At 37.9% G+C, this 27,861-nt stretch overlaps 1 protein-coding gene across 1 annotated transcript; it reads right to left on the minus strand.

Annotated features, from left to right (window-relative positions):
- Positions 1 to 43: 43 nt before the first annotated feature.
- LOC102283269 (zinc finger protein 25) lies at positions 44 to 27,796 on the minus strand. The gene is made up of 6 exons (XM_070364694.1): positions 27,643 to 27,796; positions 25,403 to 25,515; positions 6,091 to 6,217; positions 5,702 to 5,797; positions 3,916 to 3,979; positions 44 to 3,415 (listed from the first exon to the last, which is right to left on the minus strand). The coding sequence occupies exons 2-6, from the start codon at positions 25,415 to 25,417 to the stop codon at positions 2,362 to 2,364; spliced, it is 1,356 nt and encodes a 451-aa protein (XP_070220795.1). The 5' UTR covers positions 25,418 to 25,515; positions 27,643 to 27,796; the 3' UTR covers positions 44 to 2,361.
- Between the last annotated feature and the right edge of the window lie 65 nt (positions 27,797 to 27,861).

The raw sequence follows: 27,861 nt of genomic DNA on the forward strand, positions 1-27,861 counted from the left end.
AAACTGGCCATGGACATAGAAGAAAATATAGGAATACTGTGAGTAGGGATCAATTAATTTAGACAATGTTTATTTCATAATTTACTGCTACATTCCATCAGGGTATTTGTTTTGATGCTATGACAGTCCGGCAGCTAAAACATATCTTTGAAAAAAAACTCTAATGCTTATAGTCTTGTAACATATATATTTAATGCACATAACAAAGATACTGCAAAAAACCTCCACCTACCCACAAACTGATATATGCATAATTTCTGAAACACATACCATATATAAAAATATACCTCTATGTTGGCTGTGATGTTTTCAGCTCTAAGAAAACTTGAGTTTGTAAGATACCAGAAAGTAACTATCTTAGGCCCTGTGGGGCATATGGTCTTCTTTAGCCTACTCAGCTTTGCTACTGTAATGTGAAGGCAGCCACAGGCAAAACAAACATTTTTTATTAGTTCTAACAAAAGTTGAATTTACAGACACATAAGTTTGAATATCATAGTTTTCACATCACAAAGTAATCTTTTTCAACCATTCATAAAGGTAAAACATTGCAGGCAGTGGGCCAGATCTGAATCATTTGCAGAAAAATGTACAACCAAATCAAAGCAAGGCACTGCAGCAGTAAAGTGAGGGGCGAATGCTGGTAGCCAACCTTTTATTTTGCAGAATAATTCAAGAAATACAAATTATTATGATAGTATCTAACATATAGCTCTTCCTTTGTCTCAGACACTACTCTAAGTGCTTTAAAAATATTAACTCATTTACAACTCAAAGTAATCCTATTATCACTTTTTTATGAAAAAGGAAACTGAGGCACAGAGAGGTTAGGTGTGTGCCTCATACTAGAAACAGCCTGGGCAGTAGGAGTCAAAAGTCCATACTCTTAACCTCTATGTCATGTTGCTTCTAGTAGAAAGAAAAAGGTAGTGAAGAACATTTAGGACTCTCATACAAAATATAAATTCAGACAGCTCTGTAACTTGCTAAAACAACACTAACAGATATTTATTCACATAGTATTATTTTTTATTGTGTAGGGATTTTCAGCTATTTTTAAAAATGAACTTATTGTTGTTGTTTAGTTGCTAAGTCATATCAAACTCTTTTGTGAACCCATTGACCAGAGCCCTCCAGGCCCCTCTGTCCATGACATTTCCCAGGCGAGAATACAGGAATGAGTGGGTTGCCATCCCAACCCAGAGACCGAACCCATATCTCCAGCATTGGCAGGAAGATTCTTTACACTGAGCCACCAGGGAAGCCTTTTTCCTATAAATGTATCCCTAGTGTAAAATTTGGCCAACCATAAGAGAGTTGCAAATTTTACAGAAACATTTTTATATTCTTTCTGAAGGGTTAGTTCAGTAAAATCCATATCCATTCAGAAAGAGGGGGAAAAAGACACATTATAATTTTAAAAGAATACTACACTTAAATATACATTCTGTTAACAACAGGAGTCCCTGCTGAGACTAAATGAGAGATATCTTCATACACATAAAAGTTACTGAAATAAACAAGGCTACATATTTCACTATGTACAGTCATGGATGGGTTCACGTGCACATCAAACATCCACAATCTGTGTTCTGTAGCACACTGACATTCACACGTAAGTCCTACATACTAAAGGACTTTTCACATGTGTTAATGATATCACATTTTTCAATTTATTTGTGCTTTTTACAAAACTTCATATACCTGACATTTGCAGGTTTCTTTAAAACAACGTTGTAATCAGATTTCTGCAACATGACTCCTAGTGTAAGTAGTTCCCTTGTACATATTCTCTTAGAATTTTTGTGTAAAAGGTTTCACATATTTAAAATATTTTTTAAAAAGTTTCTATACTTTATATCACTGATCTGACATTCACTGAAACATCACTTCTTGATAAAGCCTTCCATGTATGTTGTAATCTTTGTGATTATCTCTTTTTAGAATGTGCTAATGAGTCCAACTGGTATAAAAAGATTTCTGAATGCTCAGGATACTGATAGAAATTCCTCACTTATGATGGCTACCCTGACAGAAATTTCCTGATATTCATTTTTCTTACAGGATTTCTCCTGTATGGTTTAAATGTCATACAATAAAGTATGACTTCTGAAAGAGAGGTTTCCCTCGTGTTTTACCATTTGTAGTATTCCTACCATGTATGTTGTCTGAAATTTAGTACAAGTCTGACATATGGTAAAAATTTCTCCCTAACAGATTTATAGAATTTCTCCCCATGATGAAAGAATTGGCTGCAACTTTCCCATATTGATGATATTTCATAAGGTTTTTGTCTTGTGTGAGTTATCTGATTATTCTGAAGGACAAATTCAGACAGAAGAATTCTCCAATTGATATTGTTTATAAGCTTTTCCCTTCTGTGTGTGTCTTCTGATGTGCAGTGAGTTTTGATTTTTGAAAAAATGTTTCCTTACACTCCTTACATTCATAGGGTTTCTCTCCTGTGTGTTTTCTCTGATGTATGACAAAATGTGACTTCTGAGAGAAAGATTTTCCACATTCCTTGCATTCATAGGGTTTCTCTCCTGTGTGAGTCCTTTGATGTAATCTGAGGACTGAATTCACAGAGAAAGATTTACCACATTCATTACATTCATAGGGCTTCTCCCCTGTGTGTTTTCTCTGATGTTTAGTGAGGTCTGATTTATAGTAAAAGGTTTTTCCACATTTATTACATTCAAAGGGTTTCTCCCCTGTATGAGTTCGCTGATGTACTGTTAAGGCTGACTTCTGGTAAAAGCATTTACCACATTCCTTACATTCATAGGGTTTCTCTCCCGTGTGAGTTCGCTGATGAGTTTTGAGGTGTGAATTTCTAGAAAAGAATTTCCCACATTCCTTACATTTATAGGGTTTCTCCCCTGTATGTGTTCTCTGATGTACTGTGAGGTGTGATTTCTGGGAAAAGGACTTCCTACATTCCTTACATTCATATGGTTTCTCCCCTGTGTGTGTTTTCTGATGTACCATGAGGTATGCCTTAACATAGAAGAACTTCCCACATTCAGTACATTCAAAGGGTTTTTCTCCTGTGTGTGTTTTCTGATGTTCCATGAGGTGTGGCTTCTGGTAGAAGGATTTCTCACACTGATTACATTCGTAGGGTTTCTCTCCTGCATGAGTTCTCAAATGTCTACTGAGAGATGACAGATGGTAGAAAGTTTTCTTACATTCTTTACATTCATAGGTCTTCTCTCTGGTAGGAGTTTTTGGTTGTCTTGTGAGGTCTCCATTCTGAGAAACAGATTTCTCACATTCACCGGGTTTGTCCTTTGAATGAGTATGCTCATGTATTATGAGGATAGACTTCTGGTAGAAGGCCTTTCCACATTCATTACATTTATAGGTTTTTTCATTGGTATGAGTTTTCTGATGTTTCTTGAGTTCTCCATTCCTAGAGAGAAATTTCCAAATTCGTTAATGTATAAGACTTTGGGGTGAGGGGGTGGGGGTTGGGTCTGCTATGTATATTTTCCAAGTAACTCTGAGAACCGATTTCTAGAGGTTTTTCCAATATTCATTAGATTCATAGGGTTTCTTCATTGTGAATATTCTATGTTGACATATACTGTGGTTTAACATTTGGTAGAAGGTATGTCACTTACATTATGTTCTCCAGGTTTCTCAACTGCCTGAACTTGACTTTGTATAGTAAAGCCTCTATTATTATGTAAATAAGAAGAATCAAAAGACTGTTTCAGAGTTTTAATCTCCTGATCTTGAATTATAAAAGGTCTCTATTATGAAAGAGGGCTTTCCCATTTGGATTATGTTCTTTGGAATTTGCTTCAGTTTTCTCAATTATCGTTAACTAGTGCTGTTCCACTTCCAGTACCCCTATTAAGACCCTTTCTTAAAAAGCTTCTAATCTCAAAATTGAATTCTTGAACTTGCCTTGAATTTTCAGCTTGGCTTTCTGGGCATCTTGCTCCTTGGTCATGAGTATTGCATAGGTCTTCTACAAAGGAATCCAAAATTTAATACTTTATACATCTTAACACATTATTATGGTCATAGGGTGGATTCTTAGGTTTCAGGCTGTTATTCTCAAATGAAGGAGTTCTTAAGTGCAAACTTCCTCTATCTCAGTGGCTTAGAAAAAACATATAAATAACACTAAAACCTGCTATAGAAAAGAGAGAGAGATCTAGTTATAAATTCAGGTAACTTTGACACTACAAATATGACCTTAAAACCTTGGAGGAGAAAGTATAGACAAAAAAAAACCACCAAAAAACACAAAGAATAGGGAGCAGAAAACAAAAGGTATTCAAAGTGCTGCTGAACAAGAATGTGAGACTCACAGAGCATGATGTGAGCCCATTAAGGAGAATGAATAGTAAGTAGGGTGATAAGGAAAATTAGTAGACAACTGTATTCACTGGAAATATCAAAGGAAAGATTATATTTGATGAAGGAGCTAAGTATAGGTCTTTACCCTCTCAAACCTAGTTTATAGTGTTAGGATTTCTAGTAATTAGACTATAAACTTCCACTTTATTCCTCTTTGCCCATACCCAACAATCTAGATGTCAACACTAAAGTGACCTTCTCAGAATATCCATTTCCTCATGTTTAGAGGAAAATTCTTCTTTTTCTAGTTGGCTGGTTCAGAAGACCCAGAAACACATACATCCAAAAGGTTTTTAAAAAAAGATTTAAAAAAAAGCAGAGTACAAGCCATCCCACAGAATGAATTCTCAGTTGTAGCACCAGAGATTTTCAGTATCGCCACATACTGCATCTGTGACTCAACACTAGTCTTATTCTGCTTTTATATCTTAACTCCCACATCTCTGCTTCAATTTTCTACATGATCTTTAAAGGGTAATTATTCAACGTCATTCTAGAATCTTGACAGACATTCATGTTTATTCATTTTTAAATGCTTGAAAAAAAGTGAGCTTATGAGTAGAGATTTTGGGTTAGAATTTCATGGCACTTGTAAGGAAAACACAAAGTTATTTGATAGGGATGTGTGCAAGGTTAACTTGGGATACTCATGAAATAAGACCTTAAGTATAAAAAGCACTTGAGAGCAGATAAAATGAAGATTAGCACATGTTTTGGGGCCACAAGGAAAAATAAGATGCAGCAGGCAATAAAGGGCCAGACTAGTTCTTGACAGAAAATTAGGTGTATTTTGTATCAGCTCTGAAATAATATAGCTAATGAAAGGCATAATGATTTATAATCCAATTTCAGAGATTAAAGAGAGAATAGTAAATTAAAATGGGTGCTGAAAATCTAAGGCATTTTATTGTTAATGAAAGGAGGAAAAATGGCACGTGAAAATTTTATAAGATAGATTTTATAAACACTTTAAGATTATAGCTGCATACTTTAATGCCAAGGAGTAACTGGAAATTCTAGCAAAAAGACAAAATGAGAGTTTAAGTGAAAAAGAAATAAATCTACTTTAAAAATGTCAAGTAAAAGAGGGAATGTTTTTTTAAACAAAAAATCAACCATCTCCATCTGCCCCACACGAAAGAGGGAATTTAGATGAGGAGGCAAAAACTGGAGGTGTGATTTATTTTGCTTACATATGCAGATCAAGTATCCTCAATCATTTCCAAAAGTTTAAGGACATTTAAAAAAGAGATTCTTGAAAAAAAATTTCAAAAAATCAAAGGCACCAATTCCAACCCCCTTATACAAGTTATAATTTCTAACTTACCAGGGTTGTTCTGACGTGGAAATTGTACTTCTAATATCCATGGTTCTTTTCCTTGCTTCAACTTGAAGATTGCATTTGGCCTATTTGCACAATAGCCTATTAATAGAAAAGATAAAATAACACAAATTACTTGGAATACAGAAACTCTGAAGGATAAGGAAGTGCAGGTTAGGATCAGAACAATGAAGGTCTCACATAGATTTGGCAAATTTATTCTATTAGGGGAGTGCATGGGGACACAAATATTTTTCTGGTACCCAAAATGGATTAATCAACTTTGACCCTGAAAACAATGCTAATATTCAACCCTACAGGGGATTTACAAATTTCAGTAAGTGAGAAAGGAAATGCAAACTACTGGGAGTTACAGATGCAGAAGATTTCCTCACCCACTGAGATGAGGTGACTGTAGTTCTCCTGCATCACTTCTCTATACAGGGTCCTCTGAGCAGTGTCCAGCAATTTCCATTCCTCCCGGGTGAATTCCACAGTAACATCCTTAAATGTTACTGGTCCCTGAAACAACATATTTCAATTCAAACGGAAGTGATCAAAATAGAGTACCATTAAAAAGACACGTAAACTAGCTGTTAATGTGTTAACTACAGGATTTACTCTGGAGAGTTAAGATATACTGCTACCTGTACCCTGTTTTACACATATATAAAATGTTTGTTCAGTATATATTTACTAAGATATCACTCCATGCCTAGAACTCTGCTAGAGATACAAAGATGAATTGAAAGCAACTATTCTTGTCATCAAGGAGCTTACATTCCAACAGAGAGGCAAAGATTAAATTCATAAATGCAATATGCATAGCAGGTGCATTGACAGAAATATGTACAAGATAAAAGGTGGTAAAAAAGAATGACCAAGATGGTGGAGAAGGAAGACTCTGAGCTTACCTCCTTCCACAGGCACACTGAAATTACAACTATTTACAGAGCAACTATCTTTGAAAATCATCTGAAGAGTAGCAAAAAAGATTCCCTACAACTAAAGATATAAGGAAGGAACTACAATGAGCTATATAGGAGGGTGGAGACACCCCTCTAGTAGTCAAGACCCACATCCCTGAGTAGGTGACCCACAAATGGGAGGCTAGTCAAAACTGTAGAAGTTCTCCCCAAGGAGTCAGAGGTCCAAGCCCCACATTGCGCTCCCCTGCTGAGGGGTCCTGCACCATGAAGACAAACCCCCCAGAACACCTGGCTTTGTAGGCCAGTAAAACTTGAGAGCCAGAGGGCTATAGAAAACAGACACTCCACTCTAAAGGACACATGCAAAATCTCACACGGTCCAAATCATAGTGCAGAGGCAGTAATCTGAAGTGAGGCTGGCTCAGACCCATTTACAGATCTTGGAGAGCCTCTTGGAGAGTCAGGAGGCAACTGGAACTTCTCTTGAAGACACAGACACTGGTAGCAGCCACTTTGGAAGCTTGTTCTACCATAAGGACATTGGTTCTAATAAGCACCATTTTGGAATCCTCCCTCTAGCCTATTAGTGCTAGAGGCTTACTGGCCGACCAGTGAGCCGTCACCAATCCCAGTACACTTCAGGCTATTCTGCCAGCTGCATTGGGTCCCAGTCCAGGAACCCCATAGGACATGCAGCCAGCTAGGCAGGGACCCAGCTTCTCGCAACAGTGGGCCAGTAGCCACTGCATGAGGCAGGATCTGGCTTCCAACAGGGCTGAGGGTCAACCCTGGCTGTTAGTCTGCCCACAACAGTCAAGCCCACAATAAGGAAGGATTCATGTAGCCCATACATAAGGAGCCCTTAGAGCTCATAGCTCTGATGATGAGAAGCACATATTGCTGGGTTTCTCAGAATATCTCCACATAAGATTACTTCTCTAAGATTGGGAAATGTAACCAATTTACCAAATGCATAGATATAAAAACAGAGGATTAAGCAAAATGAGACAGAGAAACATGTTCCACACAGAAGAACAAGACAAAACCTCAGAAAAAGGATTAAATGAAGTTGAGAAAGCATTCTACCCAATAACAATATCTTTTATGAATACCTTTAACAAGTTACTAGTAAATCAAATCGAGCAAAATAAAAAAATTAGATTATAATTTACACTGTGATTTTGTGTGATTTATCCCAGGAATGCAAGAATGGCTCAACATACTAAAGTCAATAAATTTCATTAACAGAGCAAATGGGGGAAAAGTAGAAGATCATTTCAGATGATGCAAAAAAGTGTTTGACAAAATTCAACACTTTCATGATAAAAACATTTAGTAGACTAGAAATAGAAGGAAACTACCTCAAAATGATAATATTTTTAATCCACCTCTATCCCAGCTAACTTTATACTCAGTAGTGAAAGACAAAACTACATATAGAATATCCCTAAGAATCCACAAAAATAGAGCTAATAAACAAAGTCAGCACATTTCAGAATTATAAGATCAACACACAAACATCAGTTGTGTTTCTATTTACCAGTAATGAAAATCCCAAAGAGAAATTAAGACAATTCCATTTAATGTAGCATCAAAAAGAATAAAATACCTAGGGATAAATCTACTCAAGGAGTATATAAGACTCACACACTGAAAACTGCAAAACATCGCTGGAAGTATTAAAGACTTAAATAAAAGAAATGATAGTATGTGTTTATAGACTGTAAGACTTAATATAGCTCAGGTGACAGTACTACTCAAACGAATTTATAGAATCAATGAAATCGCTATTAAAATCTCAATGACTCCTTCACAGAAATAGAAAAGCCAATCCTCAAATTTATACGGAATTGCAAGGAGTCTCTAACAGTGAAACAAAATTGGGAAAGAAACAATCAAAGGACTCCCACTTACTTAAAATCTTACTGTTAAAAGATGACACACAAAAAGAAAACTACAGGCCAATATCACTGATGAACATAGATGCAAAAATCCTTAACAAAATTCTAGCAAACAGAATCCAACAACACATTAAAAAGATCATACATCATGACCAAGTGGGCTTTATCCAGGGATGCAAGGATTCTTCAATATCCGCAAATCAATCAATGTAATACACCACATTAACAAATTGAAAAATAAAAGCCATATGATTATCTCAATAGATGCAGAGAAAGCCTTTGACAAAATTCAACATCCATTTATGATAAAACCCTCCAGAAAGCAGGAACAGAAGGAACATACCTCAACATATTAAAAGCTATATGACAAACCCACAGCAAACATTATCCTCAATGCTGAAAAACTGAAAGCATTTCGACCCTAAAGTCAGGAACAAGACAAGAGTGCCTACTCTCACCACTACTATTCAACATAGTCTTGGAAGTTTTGGCCACAGCAATCAGAGCAGAAAAAGAAATAAAAGGAATCCAAATTGGAAAAGAAGAAATAAAACTCTCACTGTTTGCAGATGACATGATCCTCTACATGGAAAACCCTAAAGACTCCACCATAAAATTACTAGAGCTAATCAATGAATATAGTAAAGTTGTAGGATATAAAATCAACACAGAGAAATCCCTTGCATTCCTATACACTAATAAGGAGAAAATAGAAAGAGAAATTAAGGAAACTATTCCATTCACCATTGCAACGAAAAGAATAAAATACTTAAGAATATATCTACCGAAAGAAACAAAAGACCTATATATAGAAAACTATAAAACACTGGTGAAAGAAATCAAAGAGGACACTATTAGATGGAGAAATATACCGTGTTCGGAAGAATCAATATAGTGAAAATGAGTATACTACCCAAAGCAATCTATAGATTCAATGCAATCCTTATCAAGCTACCAATGGTATTTTTCACAGAGCTAGAATAAATAATTTCACAATTTGTATGGAAATACAAAAAACCTTGAATAGCCAAAGCAATCTTGAGAAAGAAGAATGGAACTGGAGGAAATCAACCCGCCTGACTTCAGGCTCTACTACAAAGCCACAGTCATCAAGACAGTATGGTACTGGCACAAAGACAGACATATAGATCAATGGAACAAAATAGAAAGCCCAGAGGTAAATCCATGCACCTATGGACACCTTATCTTTGACAAAGGAGGCAAGAATATACAACAGAGAAAAGACAATCTCTTTAACAAGTGGTGCTGGGAAATCTGGTCAACCACTTGTAAAAGAATGAAACTAGAACACTTTCTAACACCATACACAAAAATAAACTCAAAATGGATTAAAGATCTAAACGTAAGACCAGAAACTATAAAACTCCTAGAGGAGAACATAGGCAAAACACGCTCTGACATACATCACAGCAGGATCCTCTATGACCCACCTCCCAGAATATTGCAAATAAAAGCAAAAATAAACAAATGGGACCTAATTAAAAGCTTCTGCACAACAAAGGAAACTATAAGCAAGGTGAAAAGACAGCCTTCAGAATGGGAGAGAATAATAGCAAATCAAACAACTGACGAATGACTAATCTCAAAAATATACAAGCAACTCCTACAGCTCAATTCCAGAAAAATAAATGACCCAATCAAAAAATGGGCCAAAGAACTAGACAGACATTTCTCCAAAGAAGACATACAGATGGCTAACAAACACATGAAAAGATGCTCAACATCACTCATTATCAGAGAAATGCAAATCAAAACCACAGAGAGGTACCATTTCATGCCAGTCAGAATGGCTGCGATCCAAAAGTCTACAAGCAATAAATGCTGGAGAGGGTGTGGAGAAAAGGGAACCCTCTTACACTGTTGGTGGGAATGCAAACTAGTACAGCCACTATGGAGAACAGTGTGGAGATTCCTTAAAAAACTGGAAATAGAACTGCCTTATGACCCAGCAATCCCACTGCTGGGCATACACACCAAGGAAACCAGAATTGAAAGAGACATGCGTACCCCAATGTTCATCGCAGCACTGTTTATAATAGCCAGGACATGGAAGCAACCTAGATGTCCATCAGCAGACGAATGGGTAAGAAAGCTGTGGTACATATACACCATGGAGTATTGCTGCTGCTGCTAAGTCGCTTCAGTCATGTCTGACTCTGTGCAACCCCATAGACGGCAGCCCACCAGGCTCCCCCGCCCCTGGGATTCTCCAGGGAAGAACACTGGAGTGGGTTGCCATTTCCTTCTCCAGTGCATGAAAAGTGAAAAGTTAAAGTGAAATCGCTCAGTCATGTCTGACTCTTCACGACCCCATGGACTGCAGCCTACCAGGCTCCTCCATCCATGGGATTTTCCAGGCAAGAGTACTGGAGTGGGGTGCCATTGCCTTCTCCATACACACAATAAAGTATTACTCAGCCATTAAAAAGAATACATTTGTATTAGTTCTAATGAGGTGGATGCAACTGGAGCCAATTATACAGAGTGAAGTAAGCCAGAAAGAAAAACACCAATACAGTATACTAACGCATATATATGGAATTTAGAAAGATGGTAACATTAACCCTGTAAGCGAGACACCAAAAGAGACACAGATGTATAGAACTGTCTTTTGGACTCTGTGGGAGAGGGCAAGGGTAGGATGATTTGGGAGAATGGCATTGAAACATGTATATTATCATATATGAAACGAATCGCCAATCCGGGTTCAATGCATGATACAGGATGCTCAGGGCTGGTGCACTGGGATGACCCAGAGGGATACTATGGGGAGGGAGATGGGAGAGGGGCTCAGGATGGGGAACGCATGTTCACCCGTCGCGGATTCATGTCAATGTATGGCAAAACCAATACAATATTGTAAAGTAATTAGCCTGAAATTAAATAAATTTATACTAAAAAAATTAAAAAAAAACTTACTGTTATAGCTTCAGTATCAAAACAGTGTGACTGGCATAAAGACAGACATATTGTCCAATAGATAGAAACGAGAGTCTGAAAATAAAACCATACATCTATGGCCACCTCATTTTCAACAAGGAAGACAAGACCATTCAATAGAGAAAGAATAATTTCTTCAACAAATGACACTGGCAACTAGATGACCACATGCATAAGAAGAAAACTTGACCTCTACTTCACTGCATATAAAGAAATTGATACAACATAGATCACTGACCTAAATATTAAGAGCTAAAAATATAAAACTTAGAAGAAAACATAGGAATAAATTTCCTTATCTTGAATTTGACAACAGATTCAAGATATGACACCAAAAAGTACAAGCATTAAAAGAAAAATAAACTGATCTTACCAACTTTAAAACTTTTATAGGGACTTCCTTGGTGATCTAGTGTTAAGACTCTGTAGTTCCAATAGAAGGGGCATGGGTTTGATCCCTGGTTTGGGAACTAAGATCCCATATGCCACACAGTGTGGCAACCAAGAAAATATAATAAATAAATTAAAATTTGCATGCATCATAGAATAGTACCAAAACAGGAAAAAATATAACTCACAGAATACAATATTTGCAAATCATATATCTGATTAAGGTATATTATCCAGAATATATAAAATATACTTAAAAATTCAATAACAAAAAAGGTAACCCTGACAAAAAATGAGCAAAGAAATTTAGCAGACATTTCTTTAAGTTATACAAATGAGCACATGAAAAGATGCTCAACATCATTATTAGTCTTCAGGGAAAAGCCAAATCAAAACCACGATATCACTTCCCATTCCTTATTATGGGTGTTAAAAAAAAAAAACAGAAAATAACAAGTAATGGGGAGGATGTGGAGAAATTGTAATCCTTATACATTGCTTGTGGGAATATAAAATGGTACAGCTGCTATGGAAAAGTTCATCAATAACTTGAAAAGTTAAATATACAATTACCATTCGGTTCAGTTCAGTCACTCAGTCGTGTCCGACTCTTTGCGACCCCATGAATTGCAGCACACCAGGCTTCCCTGTCCATCACCAACTCCTGAAGTTCACTCAAACTCATGTCCATCGAGTTGGTAATGCCATCCAGACATCTCATCCTCTGTCGTCCCCTTCTCCTGCCCCCAATCCCTCCCAGCATCAGAGTCTTTTCCAATGAGTCAACTCTTCGTATGAGGTGGACAAAGTATTGGAGTTTCAGCTTTAGCATCATTCCTTCCAAAGAACACCTAGGACTGATCTCCTTTAGGATGGACTAGTTGGATCTCCTTGCAGTCCAAGGGATTCTCAAGAGTCTTCTCCAATACCACAGTTCAAAAGCATCAATTCTTCAGCACTCAGCTTTCTTCACAGTTCAACTCTCACATCCATACATGACTGCTGGAAAAACCATAGCCTTGACTAGGTGGACCTTTGTTGGCAAAGTAATGTCTCTGCTTTTTAATATGCTATATAGGTTGGTCATAACTTTCCTTCCAAAGAGTAAGCATCTTTTAATTTCATGGCTGCAGTCACCATCTGCAGTGATTTTGGAGCCCCCCAAAAATAAAGTCAGCCACTGTTTCCCCATCTATTTGCCATGAAGTGATGGGACCAGATGCCATGATCTTAGTTTTCTGAATGTTGAGCTTTAAGCCAACTTTTTCACTCTCCTCTTTCACTTTCATCAAGAGGCTCTTTAGTTCTTCTTCACTTTCTGCCATAAGAGTGGTGTCATCTGCATATCTGAGGTTATTATTATTTTTTCCAGCAATCTTGATTCCAGCTTGTACTTCTTCCAGCCCAGCGTTTCTCATGATGTACTCTGCATATAAGTTAAATAAGTAGGGTGATAATATACAGCCTTGACATGCTCCTTTTCCTGTTTGGAACCAGTCTGTTGTTCCATGCCCAGTTCTAATTGTTGCTTCCTGACCTGCATACAGGTTTCTCAAGAGGCAGGTCAGGTGGTCTGGTATTCCCATCTCTTTCACAATTTTCCACAGTCTACTGTGATCCACACAGTCAAAGGCTACAACCCATCAATTCCACTTCTAGATACATACCCAACAGATTTGAAAACAAATACTCATACACAAAAGCTATAGTGGCACTATTCACAAAGCCAAAAAGTGAAAGCCACCTGAATCTCAATCAATGGATGAACTGATAAACAATTGTGGTATAAACATACAATGGAATATTATTTTTCATAAAAATGAAGTATTGATACAAGGTACAGGGTGAATGAATTTGGAAAACATGCTAAATGAAAGAAGCCAAACAGAAAAGGCACATATTATATGATTCCACTTATATGAAATATTCAGAATGGGTAAATGCACAGAGACAAGGGCTAGGAGAGGGAATAGTTTAACAACGGTTTAATGGGAATGGGGTTTTCTTTTGGGATGGTGAAAATGTTTTGGAACTATATGTTGTAGTGGTCCCACAACATTGTGGATATACTAAATTGTATCCAATTGTATACTTGAAAATGGTCAATATTATGTGAATTTCACTTCAATTAAAACCAATAACACCTTCTAACAAATCTTAAGGCCCAAATGGTGTCAAAAGTGAATTCCACCAAGCATTGATGGCAAAACAATACCAATTATATGTAATCTTCCCTAGTGGCTCAGACAATAAAGCGTCTGCCTGCAATGTGGGAGACCTGGGTTCAATCCCTGGGTCAGGAAGATCCTCTGGAGAAGGAAATGGCAACCCACTCCAGTATTCTTGCCTGGAAAATCCCATGGACAGAGGAGCCTGGTAGGCTACAGTCCATGGAGTTGCAAAGAGTCAGACATGACTGACTTCTCTCTTTTGTCTCTACCATAAAACAAAGAGGAGAGAACTGTTCTCGATTCATTTTATGAAGCTCATATTACCCTGATACCTAAACCTAACAGAAACATTACCATAAAAGAAAATTACAGTGGAGGTTGGCACCTGTTTGTACCAGATTAAGAGTGCTGGTTGTTAAATTTTTAGCAATTGATTAAAATTATTTTGTAGCTTGAAATTAGCCACAGCAGGGGTATTTATACCACAAAAGTTGGTAAAGAATACAAAACCAGGTTTCTCTCTCAGTACCTAAAACTCTGATCGTTAAAACACTTACCAGCATATTGACTACCAACCAGTATCTCTCATGATTATGATACAAAAATCTTCAACAAAATATCAGCAAATCCACTACCTGATTTCAGACTTATCACAAAGCTGTATTAATTGTGTTATTAGCAAAAGGATAAACACTCAGGATCAGTGGAACAAAAAAGGTGTATCCAGTAATAGAACCACACATATAATTTTGATAAAGGTTCAAAAGAAATTCAGTGGATAAACAGTCATTTCAAAAAACAGTGCTGGAACAATGGACACTTAATCAAACTCCAGACTTTCACCAGTCTTTTCTTTAATGTCCCTTTTTTCATCCCATGATCTAATTCAGAATACTATATTGCATTTAGTTGTCATATCTCTTACGGTTTGTGACAGTCTTTCCTGTGTTTTATGACCTTGACAACTTTGAGAAATACTAGACAGATACTTTTTAGAATACCTTTTAATTTGCATTTTGTCTAGTGTTTTTCCGTTCGATTAGACTGAGATTCTCTGGGAGAATAACCCAGAGCCCTTCTTATCACAGTATTATCAGGGGGTACATCATATCACAGGTGACGTTAACCTGGATCACTTTGTAAGGTAGTGGTTGCCAGTTTTCTCTACTGTAAAGTAACTGTATCTCCTTTTCATACTGTATTCTTTGAAAGCAATCACTAAGTCTAGCCCCTATTCAAGAAAGGAGGGAATAGGCCCCATCTCCAAGAGGGGGTAGAATCTAGATATATTATTTGGAATTCTTCAGAGGGCTCTCTTCTTCCCATTTATTTATTCAATCATTTACTTATATCACTGTGGTCTCAAATATTTATTACTTAGGGTTAGAATCCAATACCATGTTATTTATTTTGTTGCTCAAATTGTTCCAGCTCTGTCATAAGTCCAGTGGCCACAGGACTGGAAAAGGTCAGTTTTGATTCCAGTCCCAAAGAAAGGCAATGCCAAAGAATGCTCAAACTACTGCACAATTGTACTCATCTTATAAAGTAATGCTCAAACTTCTCCAAGCCAGGCTTCAGCAATATATGAACCATGAACTTCCAGATGTTCAAGCTGGTTTTAGAAACGGCAGAGGAACCAGAGATCAAATTGCCAACATCCGCTGGATCATGGAAAAAGCAAGAGAGTTCCAGAAAAACATCTATTTCTTCTTTATTGACTATGCCAAAGCCTTTGACTGTGTGGATCACAATAAACTGTGGAAAACTGTGAAAGAGATGGGAATACCAGACCACCTGACCTGCCTCTTGAGAAACCTGTATGCAGGTCAGGAAGCAACAGTTAGAACTGGGCATGGAACAACAGACTGGTTCCAAACAGGAAAAGGAGCATGTCAAGGCTGTATATTATCACCCTACTTATTTAACTTATATGCAGAGTACATCATGAGAAACGCTGGGCTGGAAGAAGTACAGGCTGGAATCAAGATTGCTGGAAAAAATAATAATAACCTCAGATATGCAGATGACACCACTCTTATGGCAGAAAGTGAAGAAGAACTAAAGAGCCTCTTGATGAAAGTGAAAGAGGAGAGTGAAAAAGTTGGCTTAAAGCTCAACATTCAGAAAACTAAGATCATGGCATCTGGTCCCATCACTTCACGGCAAATAGATGGGGAAACAGTAGCTGACTTTTATTTTTGGGGGCTCCAAAATCACTGCAGATGGTGACTGCAGCCATGAAATTAAAAGACACTCCTTGGAAGGAAAGTTATGACCAACCTAGATGGCATATTAAAAAGCAGAGACATTACTTTGTTAACAGAGGTCCGTCTAGTCAAGGCTATGGTTTTTCCAGTGGTTATGTATGGATGTGAAAGTTGGACTAAAAAGAATGCTGAGTGCTGAAGAACTGATGGTTTTGAACTGTGGTGTTGGAGAAGACTCTTGAGAATCCCTTGGACTGCAAGGAGATCCAACCAGTCCATCCTAAAGGAGATCTGTCCTGAGTGTTCTTTGGAAAGACTGATGCTAAAGCTGAAACTCCAATACTTTGGACACCTGATGCAAAGAGCTGACTCGTTTGAAAAGACCCTGATGCTGGGAAAGATTGAGAGCAGGAGGAGAAAGAGACGACAGAGGATGAGATGGTTGGATGGCATCACTCACTCGATGGACATGAGTTTAGGTAAACTCTGGTAGTTGGTGATGGACAGGGAGTCCTGGCGTGCTGCGGTTCATGGGGTTGCAAAGAGCTGGACACTACTGGCCGACTGAACTGGACTTGCCATGAGAAGCTCTTTGGGGTTGGTGCCTATGTCCATTTGATATGTCCCCATCACTGTGCTTTTGAGAAGTCCTTAATTTCTAATACTACAAAATGCTCTGGGCTTATTTTATGTTAGCCTTGCCTTTGCCCTAGAATCAATCATTTTCTCTGTGGAATTCTGGTTCCTTTTATTGTAGAATGATACTTAGAAACCAAGACCTGTGTGCAAGGTTTGCTCATGGCTACTGAGATGTCACTGCTTACAGGCCCTCTCAGCAGACAGTAAGTACATGTATGTTTGCATATTAACTCATGTACAAGCACATCTTTAACTTTTTCTGTATCATATACATGCTAAGTTAATATGTGTTAAGATAACATATATCATTTGCTTTTCAATAAGTGGCAATGAAAAAAATGGGGATCCATACACAAAATGAACCTTAGTCAGTAACTTATTCTTCATACAAAAATCAAGTATAGATCTAAATATAAAATGTTAAACTACAAAATTATTTTAGAAGAAAAGTCTTTGTGACTTTAAAGACTTTTTAGACATGATACCAAAAGAAATTAAAAAGAAAAATCTGGAGTTCATCACATTTTAGTGAAATACAGTGTTAGGTGAATAAAAGATTAGCCACAAATAGTGAGGAAAATATTTGAAAATCACAAATCTAACAAAGTATTGTTCTTGTATACAGAATACATAAAGAATTTTGAACATTCATTAAGAAAACAGCCCAATTTAAAAATGAACAGAAGATTTGAAGAGACACTTAACAATAGAAGATATATGGATAACACAAGCACATCAAAAGATTTTCAGTATCATTAGTCATTAGAAGAATGCATATTGAAACCACAATGGGATAGCAAAGCACACCTATCTAAATAACTTTAGGAAAAAAGCAAACTGAAATACCAAGTGCTGACAAGAATGGGAAATAAGTGGAACTCTGATACATTGCAGTAAGAGCACAAGCTATTCAAGAAAACAATTTGGCAGTTTCTTATAAAATTAATTATAACAATACCATATGACCAAGTAAGCACATGCTGAAGTATTTACCCAAAGAGAAATTAAAATCTGGGTACACACAAACATCTGAATGCAAATGTTTATAACAGCTCTTTTCATAATTGCCCCCCAAAACCAAAACAACCTATATATTTGTCAACTGGTATATGGGGTACACACATACAACTGAATTCTTATTGTTTAGTCAATAAGTCATGTCCAACTCTTTTGCAGCCCCATGGACTGTAGTCCACCAGGCTTCTCCATCTGTGGGATTTCCCAGGCAAGAATACTGGAGTGGGCTGCCATCTCCTCTTCCAGGGGATCTTTCTGACCAGGGATCAAACTCGTGTCTCCTGCATTGGCAGGCAGATTCTTTAAAACTGCTGAGCCACCAGGGAATTACCATATGATCCAGCAATCCCATTTCTAGTTATGCATACAAAAGAATTCAAAGCAGGGTCACAAACAGATATTTGTACATCAGTGTTCATAATAAAAGCATTATTCACAATAGCTACAATGTACAAGTAACCAAGGTGTCCACCAACAAGTGTAAACAAAATTATGTATATTACATAAGCAAAATGTAATATGTATCAAACAATGGAATATTATTTGGCCCTAAAAGGAAGGGAATCCTGTGACATGCTACAACATGGATGAGCCTTAAAGACACTGTTCTGAGTCAAATAAGCCAGGACAAATACTATAGGATTCTACTTATATGAGGCACCTAGAGTAGTCAAATTCATACAGACAGAGAGTAGAATGGTGTTTCCCGAAGTATGGGGGGAATGGTGAAAGTGACAGTTGGTCAACAATGCGAATATACTTAATGCCACAAATCTATACATTTAAAATTTGTTATGATGGTAAATTTTGTTGTGTGTGTGTTACTACAATTATAAATAAATCAACTACACTTCAATTTTAAAAAAGAAAAAGCAAAAAGCAACCCACCACAAACACAATAAAAACAGCTATATGAAAGTATCAAATATTAACTTAAGCACTAGAATTTGAAGGGTAAAGATCCAAGGGCTCCCTTGGTGGCTCAATGGTAAAGAATCCATCTGCCAACGCAGGAGACATGGGTTTGATCCCTGATCCGGGAATATCCCACATGCCTCAGAGCAACTAAGCTCGCATGCCACAACTATTTAGCCTGTGCGCTAGAGCTTGGGAACCAAAACTACTGAATCCCCACATGCCCTAGAGCCCATGCTCTGCAGCAAGAGAAACCCACACACTGCAACTAGAGAGTAGCCCCCATTTGCTGCAACTAGAGAAAGTCTGCACAGTAATGAAGGCCTAACACAGCCAAAAATAAATATTTTTTAAGAGATCCAAGAAAAAAGTGAAATTAATTGAGATAAGTCCTACCCCTGCTTAGAATTTTCAGGGCATTTTCAAATGTCATAGCCAGGATAAAAATGTAAAGCAAAAGCACCTCAGGGCTAGCATCTCTAAAATAAGGATAAAGAAACAATTCCTGATAGAATGTAGAGGAGCAAAAGAGAAACTGATCTTACCTTAACAACGAGAACAAGCCCCTAACCTACAAAACTATTTTCTAAAGTCAGAGATCTGAGAATCTAAAGGTAAACAAAGGAAAAAATTCAGAAGAGACAAATATTTCAAAAGCAAACAGAAAACCACAATTTATTTCATTCTCCAGGGCAAGCAGGTAAGAGAGGAAACTGTTCAACTTTTAATAAACATTTAATGTTTGCTTATGATCTTGTGTGATGTATCAGAATCCCTAAGAATTCTGGTCACAAAGCAAGCCAACACCAACTTGCCTGCTGACACTACCTGGTAACTGAATGGGGATTTCATATTCAAGAGGTCCCCAAACAGAAGCTTTGTATCTGTGGAACTTTTTTACTTCCTATCAAATGTCACAAAGTAATAAGTTCATTTTAAGCTGGGGAAACAGTTTCTGGAACCAAAGGAAAGCATAATTTATATGGATGCTCTGAAATACAAATACTATCTCCCCCCATCAGTCAGTTTAGTCGCTCAGTCGTGTCCGACTTCTTGTGACCCCATGGACTGCAGCACGCCAGGCTTCCCTGTCCATCACCAACTCCCGGAGCTTGCTCAAACTTACGTCCATTGAGTTGGTGATACCATCCAAGCATCTCATCCTCTGTCACTCCCTCTCCTCCTGCCTTTCATCTTTCCTAGCATCAGGGTCTTTTCCAATGAGTCAGCTTTTTGCTTCAGGTGGTCAAAGTATTAGAGTTTCAGCTTCAGCATCAGTCCTTCCAATGAATATTCAGAACTGATTTCCTTTAGGATTAACTGGTTTGATCTCCTTGCAGTCCAAGGGACCCTCAGAGTCTTCTCCAACACCACAGTTCAAAAGCATCAATTCTTCGGCAGTTCAAAAGCATGAATTCTAAGGCGCTCAACTTCCTTTATGGTCCAACTCTGACATCCATACATGACTATTGGAAAAACCATAGCTTTGACTAGACGGACTTTTGTTGGCAAAGTAATGTCTCTGCTTTTTAATATGCTGCCTAGGTTGGTCATAGTTTTTCTTTCAAGGAGCGTCTTAATTTCATGGCTGCAGTCACCATCTGCTGTGATTTTGGGGCCCAAAAAAGTAAAGTCAGTCACTGTTTCCACTGTTTCCCCATCTATTTGCCATGAAGTAATGGGACCGGATGCTATGATCTTAGTTTTTTGAATGTTGAGTTTCAAGCCAGATTTTTCACTCTCCTCTTTCTCTTTCATCAAGAGACTTAGTTCCTCTTCACTTTCTGCCATAAGGGTGGTGTCATCTGCATATCTGAGGTTATTGATATTTCTCCCAGCAATCTTGATTCCAGCTTGTGCTTCATCCAGCCCAGCATTTTGCATGACATACTCTGCATATAAGTTAAATAAGCAGGGTGACAATACACAGGGGACGACAGAGGATGATATGGCTGGATGGCATCACTGACTCAATGGACATGAGTTTGAGTAAACTCCAGGAGTTGGTGATGGACAGGGAGGCCTGGCATGCTGCAGTCCATGGGGTTACAAAGAGTCAGACACGAATGAGTGACTGAACTGAACCAAACTGAATACACAGCCTTGACGTACTCCTTTCCTAATTTTGAACCCATCCATTGTTCCACTTCCAGTTCTAACTGTTGCTTCTTGACCTGCATACAGATTTCTCAGGAGGCAGGTAAGATGGTCTGGTATTTCCATCTCTTTAAGAATATTCCAGTTTGTTGTGATCCACACAGTCAAAGGCTTTGGTGTAGTCAATAAAGCAGAAGTAGATGTTTTTTTCTCTAAGTACATGGCAATGACCCTGCAAAGGTTGGGAGCAGGGCACTGGGGCAGAATGAGATGTCTCAGGTGCTAAAAGCTCTACAGGGCAGGAACTCCTCAGTCACCTGAAAGAAAAGCTGAATGCTAGGCTATAAAGCACATCAATGGAGCTTTGGTGGTGTTCACCACCCAAGCCCTGCTGAAGGGAAGCCTTGATACTGCCCTCAAATCATCTGATGTTGGTGAAGAACTGTGTCTAATTTAAAGCCCAGGGCCAGCTCAACTACATATGTGACTTAGCAAGCAGAGGAAGGGATGTGCCTTTTTATGGAGGTATTATTTACTTCAATCTCTACTGTACTTTTACACATAATGTCTAGCATAAAATAAAGAAATAGGAGACATGCAAAGAAGTAGAACATTTTGATTCATACTGAACAAGGGAGTCTATTGAAACAGACCTACAGATTAACCTGGATTTGCGATTAGCAGATAAGGACTTTAAAGTAATTACAATAAAACTAAATAAATAAAATTAAATGACCTAGTGAAAAAAATAGAAAATACAAGTGAAATAATGGGGAATCTTAGCAGATAAAGAAAAACAAAGAGAAAAAAACAGGAATTTTTAGAACTGAATAATACAATATCAGATGTGGATTTTACAGGCTTATGAATGAAGAACACTGACAGAACAAAAGAAGGAAGCCATAAACTTGAAAAAAGTCAGCTGAATAGAAACAGCCAACCCAAGGGACCCCACACACAAAACAAACCTCAACTAGATAGATCATCTGAACATTTGGGACAGTATGTACATACTTCAACATTTGTGTAACTGGAATTTTAGAAAGAAAAAGAGGATGAGGCAAAGAAAATATCTGAAGAGTGAGTTCTGAGAATTAAAAAAAAAATGATAAGAAAGCAACAACCCATAAATCGTTGTCATTCTTCAAAAGAGATACAGAACAAATCATGCCTATGTACATTATGGTCTAACTATTGAAAACTAAAGATAGAATGAAAATCTGAAGCACAGAGGAGAAAACACATTATATTCAGATGGATAACAGTAAGATGAAGACAAGTTTCTCATCAGAAACAACAGAAGCCAAAAGACAAAGACATCCTAAAAATGCAGAAACAGAAAACTCTCAACACAGTTCTATACCTAGCAAAATATCATTCAAAAACCACAGTGAAATAAAGACATTTTCATAAAGACTAGCTAAGTAGATTTGTCACCATCAGTGCAGAATACATGAAATAATAAAATAAGTTGCTTAGACTGAAGGGAAAATATACCAAGAGAGAACCCTAGACCCATAGGAAGGAATAATGAGCTCCCAAAGCAGATACATATATAAACAGTAAGAGTTATTTACACATGTGCACACATGTTTCTTTAGAATATTAATATTGTTTAAAGCAAAATAACAAGTATTGGGGGTTAAAAAATATAAAAGTGAGATATAAGGACCATAAGGTTTGAGGGTATAAAGAGAATTATACTGATAAAAGTTCATTACACTGTTCATGAGTATAGTATTTGAAGACACCATTATTTTAATGGTGCATGTTGTAATCTCCAGACTAAGGAGTAAACAAAATAACACATAAAGCTTCAAAGTCAATAAAGAAAATACAATGTAATACTCAAAATACTCAAATACTCAATCCAAAGGAAGTACAATAAATCTCAGTAGGATAAAAAGAAATATACATAAAACATACTAGAATAAAAGTTATCTTAAAAAGCAGCTAGCCCCAGACAAATTTATTTCAAAGTTAACAGGTGAATTTTCAATAGTACTAGTAGTAGAAGACAGTGAATGGTTTTCAATGTTTTAAAAGGTAAAAACTGTCAATCAAGATTTCCACACACAATGAAAAAGCTCTTTGTAGATATTTCATATAGAGAAAACTGAGAATTTCTACCAGCAGACCCTCACTAAAACAACAGGCAAGCAGAATAAAAACAATAACTAAAAATGCTATTTTCAAACAGATAAAAGCTGATGCCAGTAGAACTTGAGAGATGCAAGAAATAATTAAAAGAAAGATCTAATTTGGCCAAAATCCCTTAAAAATCAAACTATCTGCATAAATTAAACTTTTCCAAGAGTTTGTAGTGATGACTGCACTTAAAATTATTTCAGAAAACAAAAAGGTTACTAATTATTTCTGTTGTCCCAAACTGACCATTCAGCAGTAAGTTACAGAGACTAAGGTAAGAAAAACGTCATGTGCCACCCCTGAATTAATACTATAAGGAAATTTTTTAAATGTGTTCAATACTGACCAAAGCAGAACTGTAGAATAGGTTAAAAATTTCCCTCTTTCTAGAGTCTCTATTTTTCCCACATTCAAGCCAAAAGGCTATGATTTCTAGTCAATAAAAGAAAATTTCCACACTGAAAATGTATGGCATGGTGGTAATAACACTTCCCAAGTTGGCTGAGAGGATTATGTAAGACAAACTACATCAAGCACTCACCAAACGGCCAGGAATTTCATTAATTGCTAAGTATGCTGTTTTGTTTTTAAAAATTAAGTTCAAAAAGCAAAGAAATGGTTACCACAGAATTCAGAATTTTCTCTGGTTAATGGTAGGATGAGATTTAAGGAAGGGTACACAGGGTAATTTTCATTGCTTAAGTCAGACAGGACATAGAGTGGTATTACTTAATTAGTATTCCCTAAATTATATGTTATGTATATTATTTTGACTGCATAAAGTATGATTTTTAAAATAATTTAATGAATAAAAAATTAATTTCTATAGCCAGTAAAATCCTACATATTCTACTCCCTCTACCTCTTAGACCTTAAGTTTTACTGCTGTCTCCCAAGTTCACCTCTCTCTCAATACTGTTTTTGGAACATGCCTCAGGGTGCCTGCATCTGCTTTTCCATCTATGAAGAATGCTTTTCCTCCAGATTTCTACCTGGATATCTCACTTAATTCAAGATATTCCTCAAATATTACTTTTTAGAGTGGCATTCCTTAATCAACTTATTCCTTCTTCCTCACTTTTAACATGCTGTTCTCTTACATTGCTTGAGTTTACCTTTGAGCACATACATCAGAAATATTGCTCAAATATTGACACACTTTATTAACATTAAAAATCACATTCATTAATACTCTTATCAATCTCATCAGAAAAATCTTTAAATATTAGCATTTGTTAACTTTGCAAGTTTTCCAACATTCTGATTTTCACTTGAAAGCACTTTTAATGTTAGCAACAAACACAAACAGGTATTTCCCATCATTGACAGGCTCACTTCACTCATTTTTGAGAAAATGTATGAATACCACGTGAATACCATAGTTTGTCTGTCAGTTGCTCTTTCACATAAAAATGAGATTTCATGAAAAAAAGTGGCTAGGTAAGCTCACAAATCAATCACTTTAAGTGCTTTTCCTCAAGACAACCAACCATCATATACCAGTATGCAGCAAATTTATGAACTTTCCATTTCATCCCACTGGGTAAGAAAAAGATGTGTACTCAAAGGTCAAGATTTAATAAAATTAATAACTTTTACTGTTTCATCAAAGACATCCTTAAGTAAAGGTGGCAATTTTTTTTAACTATGCAACGTATTGTGGAGGAATATAGTCATTGGTGTCATCATCCTGATTTATGCCAGGTAGGCAGCTGTGCTTTTACACTATCAGTGCTAATTTCATCAGTGTAAAAGGCAATTTGTATCCTGGTATTATGTTTTGACAGAGAAGGCAATGGCAACCCACTCCAGTGTTTCTGCCTGCAGAATCCCAGGGATGGCAGAGCCTGGTGGGCTGCCATCTATGGGGCCGCACAGAGTCGGACACAACTGAAGCGACTTAGCAGCAGCAGCATTATGTTCTGAGGGGCTTCCCTCGTGGCTCAGATTGTAAAGAATCTGCCTGCAGTGTGGGAGATCTGGGTTCGATCCCTGGGTTGGAGAAAACCCTGGAGAAGGATATGGCAAATTGCCCCACTATTCTTGCCTGGAAAATTCCATGGACAGAGGAGTATGGCGGGCTACAGACCATGGGGTCACAGAGAGTCAGGGATGACAGAGCACACACATTATGTTTTGACCTCACAGACTCACGGAAGGGTCTTGGGGTTCCCAGAACACACCTTGTAACTTGTATTCAAACAATATCTTCCCCAAAGGTGATTTTTAATGATTTCCACATTTCTAATTTAATATATGGGCTCTCTTTCATAAAACTCACTGAAAACTTACAGAGTGAAATAAAGAAAGAGGTAAATAAATGACTTACCCTGTACTTGTTCATTTTCTGCTGCTATTGGAAAGTATAGAAACTATGAAGTCAGGAGAGGAAAAGTTGAAAGACAGAAGTCCTAAGAGACCTTATCTTGAAGTCAGGATCACCTGTGAGAAATTTACATACAACATTTTAGTAAAAGATAAACCTCTGGGAAAACGTCCTTTTGAGCCACACGAAGGAATAGGAAGGACCATGATAAAGGAGTACCCACCTGTCCATTGGTGACTCATACAATCTTGATGAATCTGAACATTTTTGAATCTAAACATGCTTTCCTATTGGCTGTTTCAAAAATTATGTGTCCATTACTAAATAATACAAACAATTGAAAACTTATATGTCCAATAATAGCAGATTAGTTAATCAAGGTATATAATATATATCCAAAGTATGGAACCCTACACCGGCATTACAAATAATGTTTGTAAAGAGAAATATCTATTAATATGGAAAATCTTTAAGTTACATAACAATTTTGCCTATCAATATTATAAACCCCACAAGGTTAGAAAGTCTTCAAAGCTCTCAAAAATAGGATGTTTCTTCTTCCTAAATTTCATTTTCTCCAAAATCACTTTTTCAAAAATTTTGTTTTGACTATAAATGGTGTAGTGACAGGGAGGCTCCAGCTCTGCTAAGCTCTATTAACAAACCTAGTGACAGTCTTAGTTCTATGCTTTTATCTTTAACATGAGAAGGAATTAGGTAATTTTAAACAATCATGTACTATTCTAATTCTGTAAATCTTCAATTCAACACCACAGATACAATAGAACCAGGGAATGCACTGTCCCCTCCAACCTTGGACTGGGGCCTAGAGCAAACAAAGTGCAGATAGGCCTTAATGAATTCTGACACAGCCATCTAATCTGTTCACAGTGACAAAAATTTAACTTCTAAAATAACAATTCGGCACCATAATCCCCAAACAGGCACTTCATGTAGCGAGCAAAAGTTAACTAGATGCCATAATGTGAGGTCCTTCCCATATGCAGAGGACACCACTTCCAGCCGCCCTGGTACTTACAAAACGTCTACTTACTAAATCTAGATGCACCATCCAATCAGAGGCATGATATCACCTTCAATAATATGGAGCATGGATGAAACCGCAGTTTTCATCTTTTTAAAAAGTCTGTCCCATTTCCGACCTGGCTTGGATACGATTCTTAGCTTCTCCAGTAAAACTTAAAATTCAGGGTTTCAACTATGGTTTAAATTTCCATGTTTAACAGTCATCTGAGAATACACAGGTCAGAGAATGCAGAAGGGCCTTAATTAACCTTTTACACAGGGGTTCTAAGGAAAATAGAATACTGTAAGGTAAGATTCCTGGAGAAGGCAATGGCAACCCACTCCAGCATCCTTGTCTGGAAAATCTCATGGACAATGGAGCCTGGTGGGCTGCAGTCCATGGGGTCGCAAAGAGTCGGCCACTACTGAGCGACTAACACTAAGGTAAGACTAGATCCATGACACGCTGGTGGTGCTCAGGGACAATCACTGTATTAAATAAAACTTCAGGGTGGGAAACAGCATGAATACAGAGTAAAACAAATCAGAATTTAAATCCCACCTGCTAATGATGGCTAAACCAGTTTCTCTCTCTGAACCTTTAGTATCTGTATTTATTAAATGGAGGTGGTTAATACCGATTCGAAGGATGGTTATTATTAAATGAGCCAATAATGAAAAGAACAGCATAATGAGAAAAGCAGCTCACCTTTATTGAAGCCTTATCATACTTCATATACACTTCCCTATTTAATACAAGAAACGACGCTAAAGGCTATTGTACTCTTACAGATGAGTATCAGAGTCCTACCCGGATTAACTTGCCCATTTACCGGCGGGCTCTGGAGTTGAGCCCAGATCCCTCTGGTTTCACAGCGCCACGTCTCCAGCAGCCAGCGCCGCCCACGCGCCGGCGCGGACGTGACGGGCTTGGGATACACGTCACAATCGGCCGTTGTCTCGCGCGCCCCAGGCCGCCTCCAGCCACCCCTTTCCCGCAGGTCGAGAAACGCGGCTCCTGGGGAGGAACGGGGCCGCAGACAACCGTCCCTACGCCAGGCCCCTTGCCTGGCCTCCTCCCCAGGCCTCCTCTAAGGGCAGTCCGGCGCGTAGAGGGGGGCGGCCGTCGGCTGCCAGATTTCCCGACTTGGCACAGCCGCGGAAACCCGGCTTCCCCCCAACCCGGCCTAGCGCCCGTAGTGAGGCCTCCGACACACCTGCAGGGGCTCGGCCTTCGCTCCTGGCCCGCGCAGGTTCCAGGCCCGCCCTCTGCGGCGCCTAGCGGACCTGGAGGCTCCTGAGTCCTCTCCCCCCGGGGGCGTGAGGTGGACAATGGCGACCACTGAAAGGAGGTGGAATTGCTCATGCGCGGAAGGCTTCTGCGCCCCACTCGGGAATTGCGCTTCCACTTTGGGTGACGTCACGAGGATCGGCTT

This window comes from Bos mutus, chromosome 28, assembly GCF_027580195.1.
Source record: "Bos mutus isolate GX-2022 chromosome 28, NWIPB_WYAK_1.1, whole genome shotgun sequence".
Taxonomy (NCBI): domain Eukaryota; kingdom Metazoa; phylum Chordata; class Mammalia; order Artiodactyla; family Bovidae; genus Bos; species Bos mutus.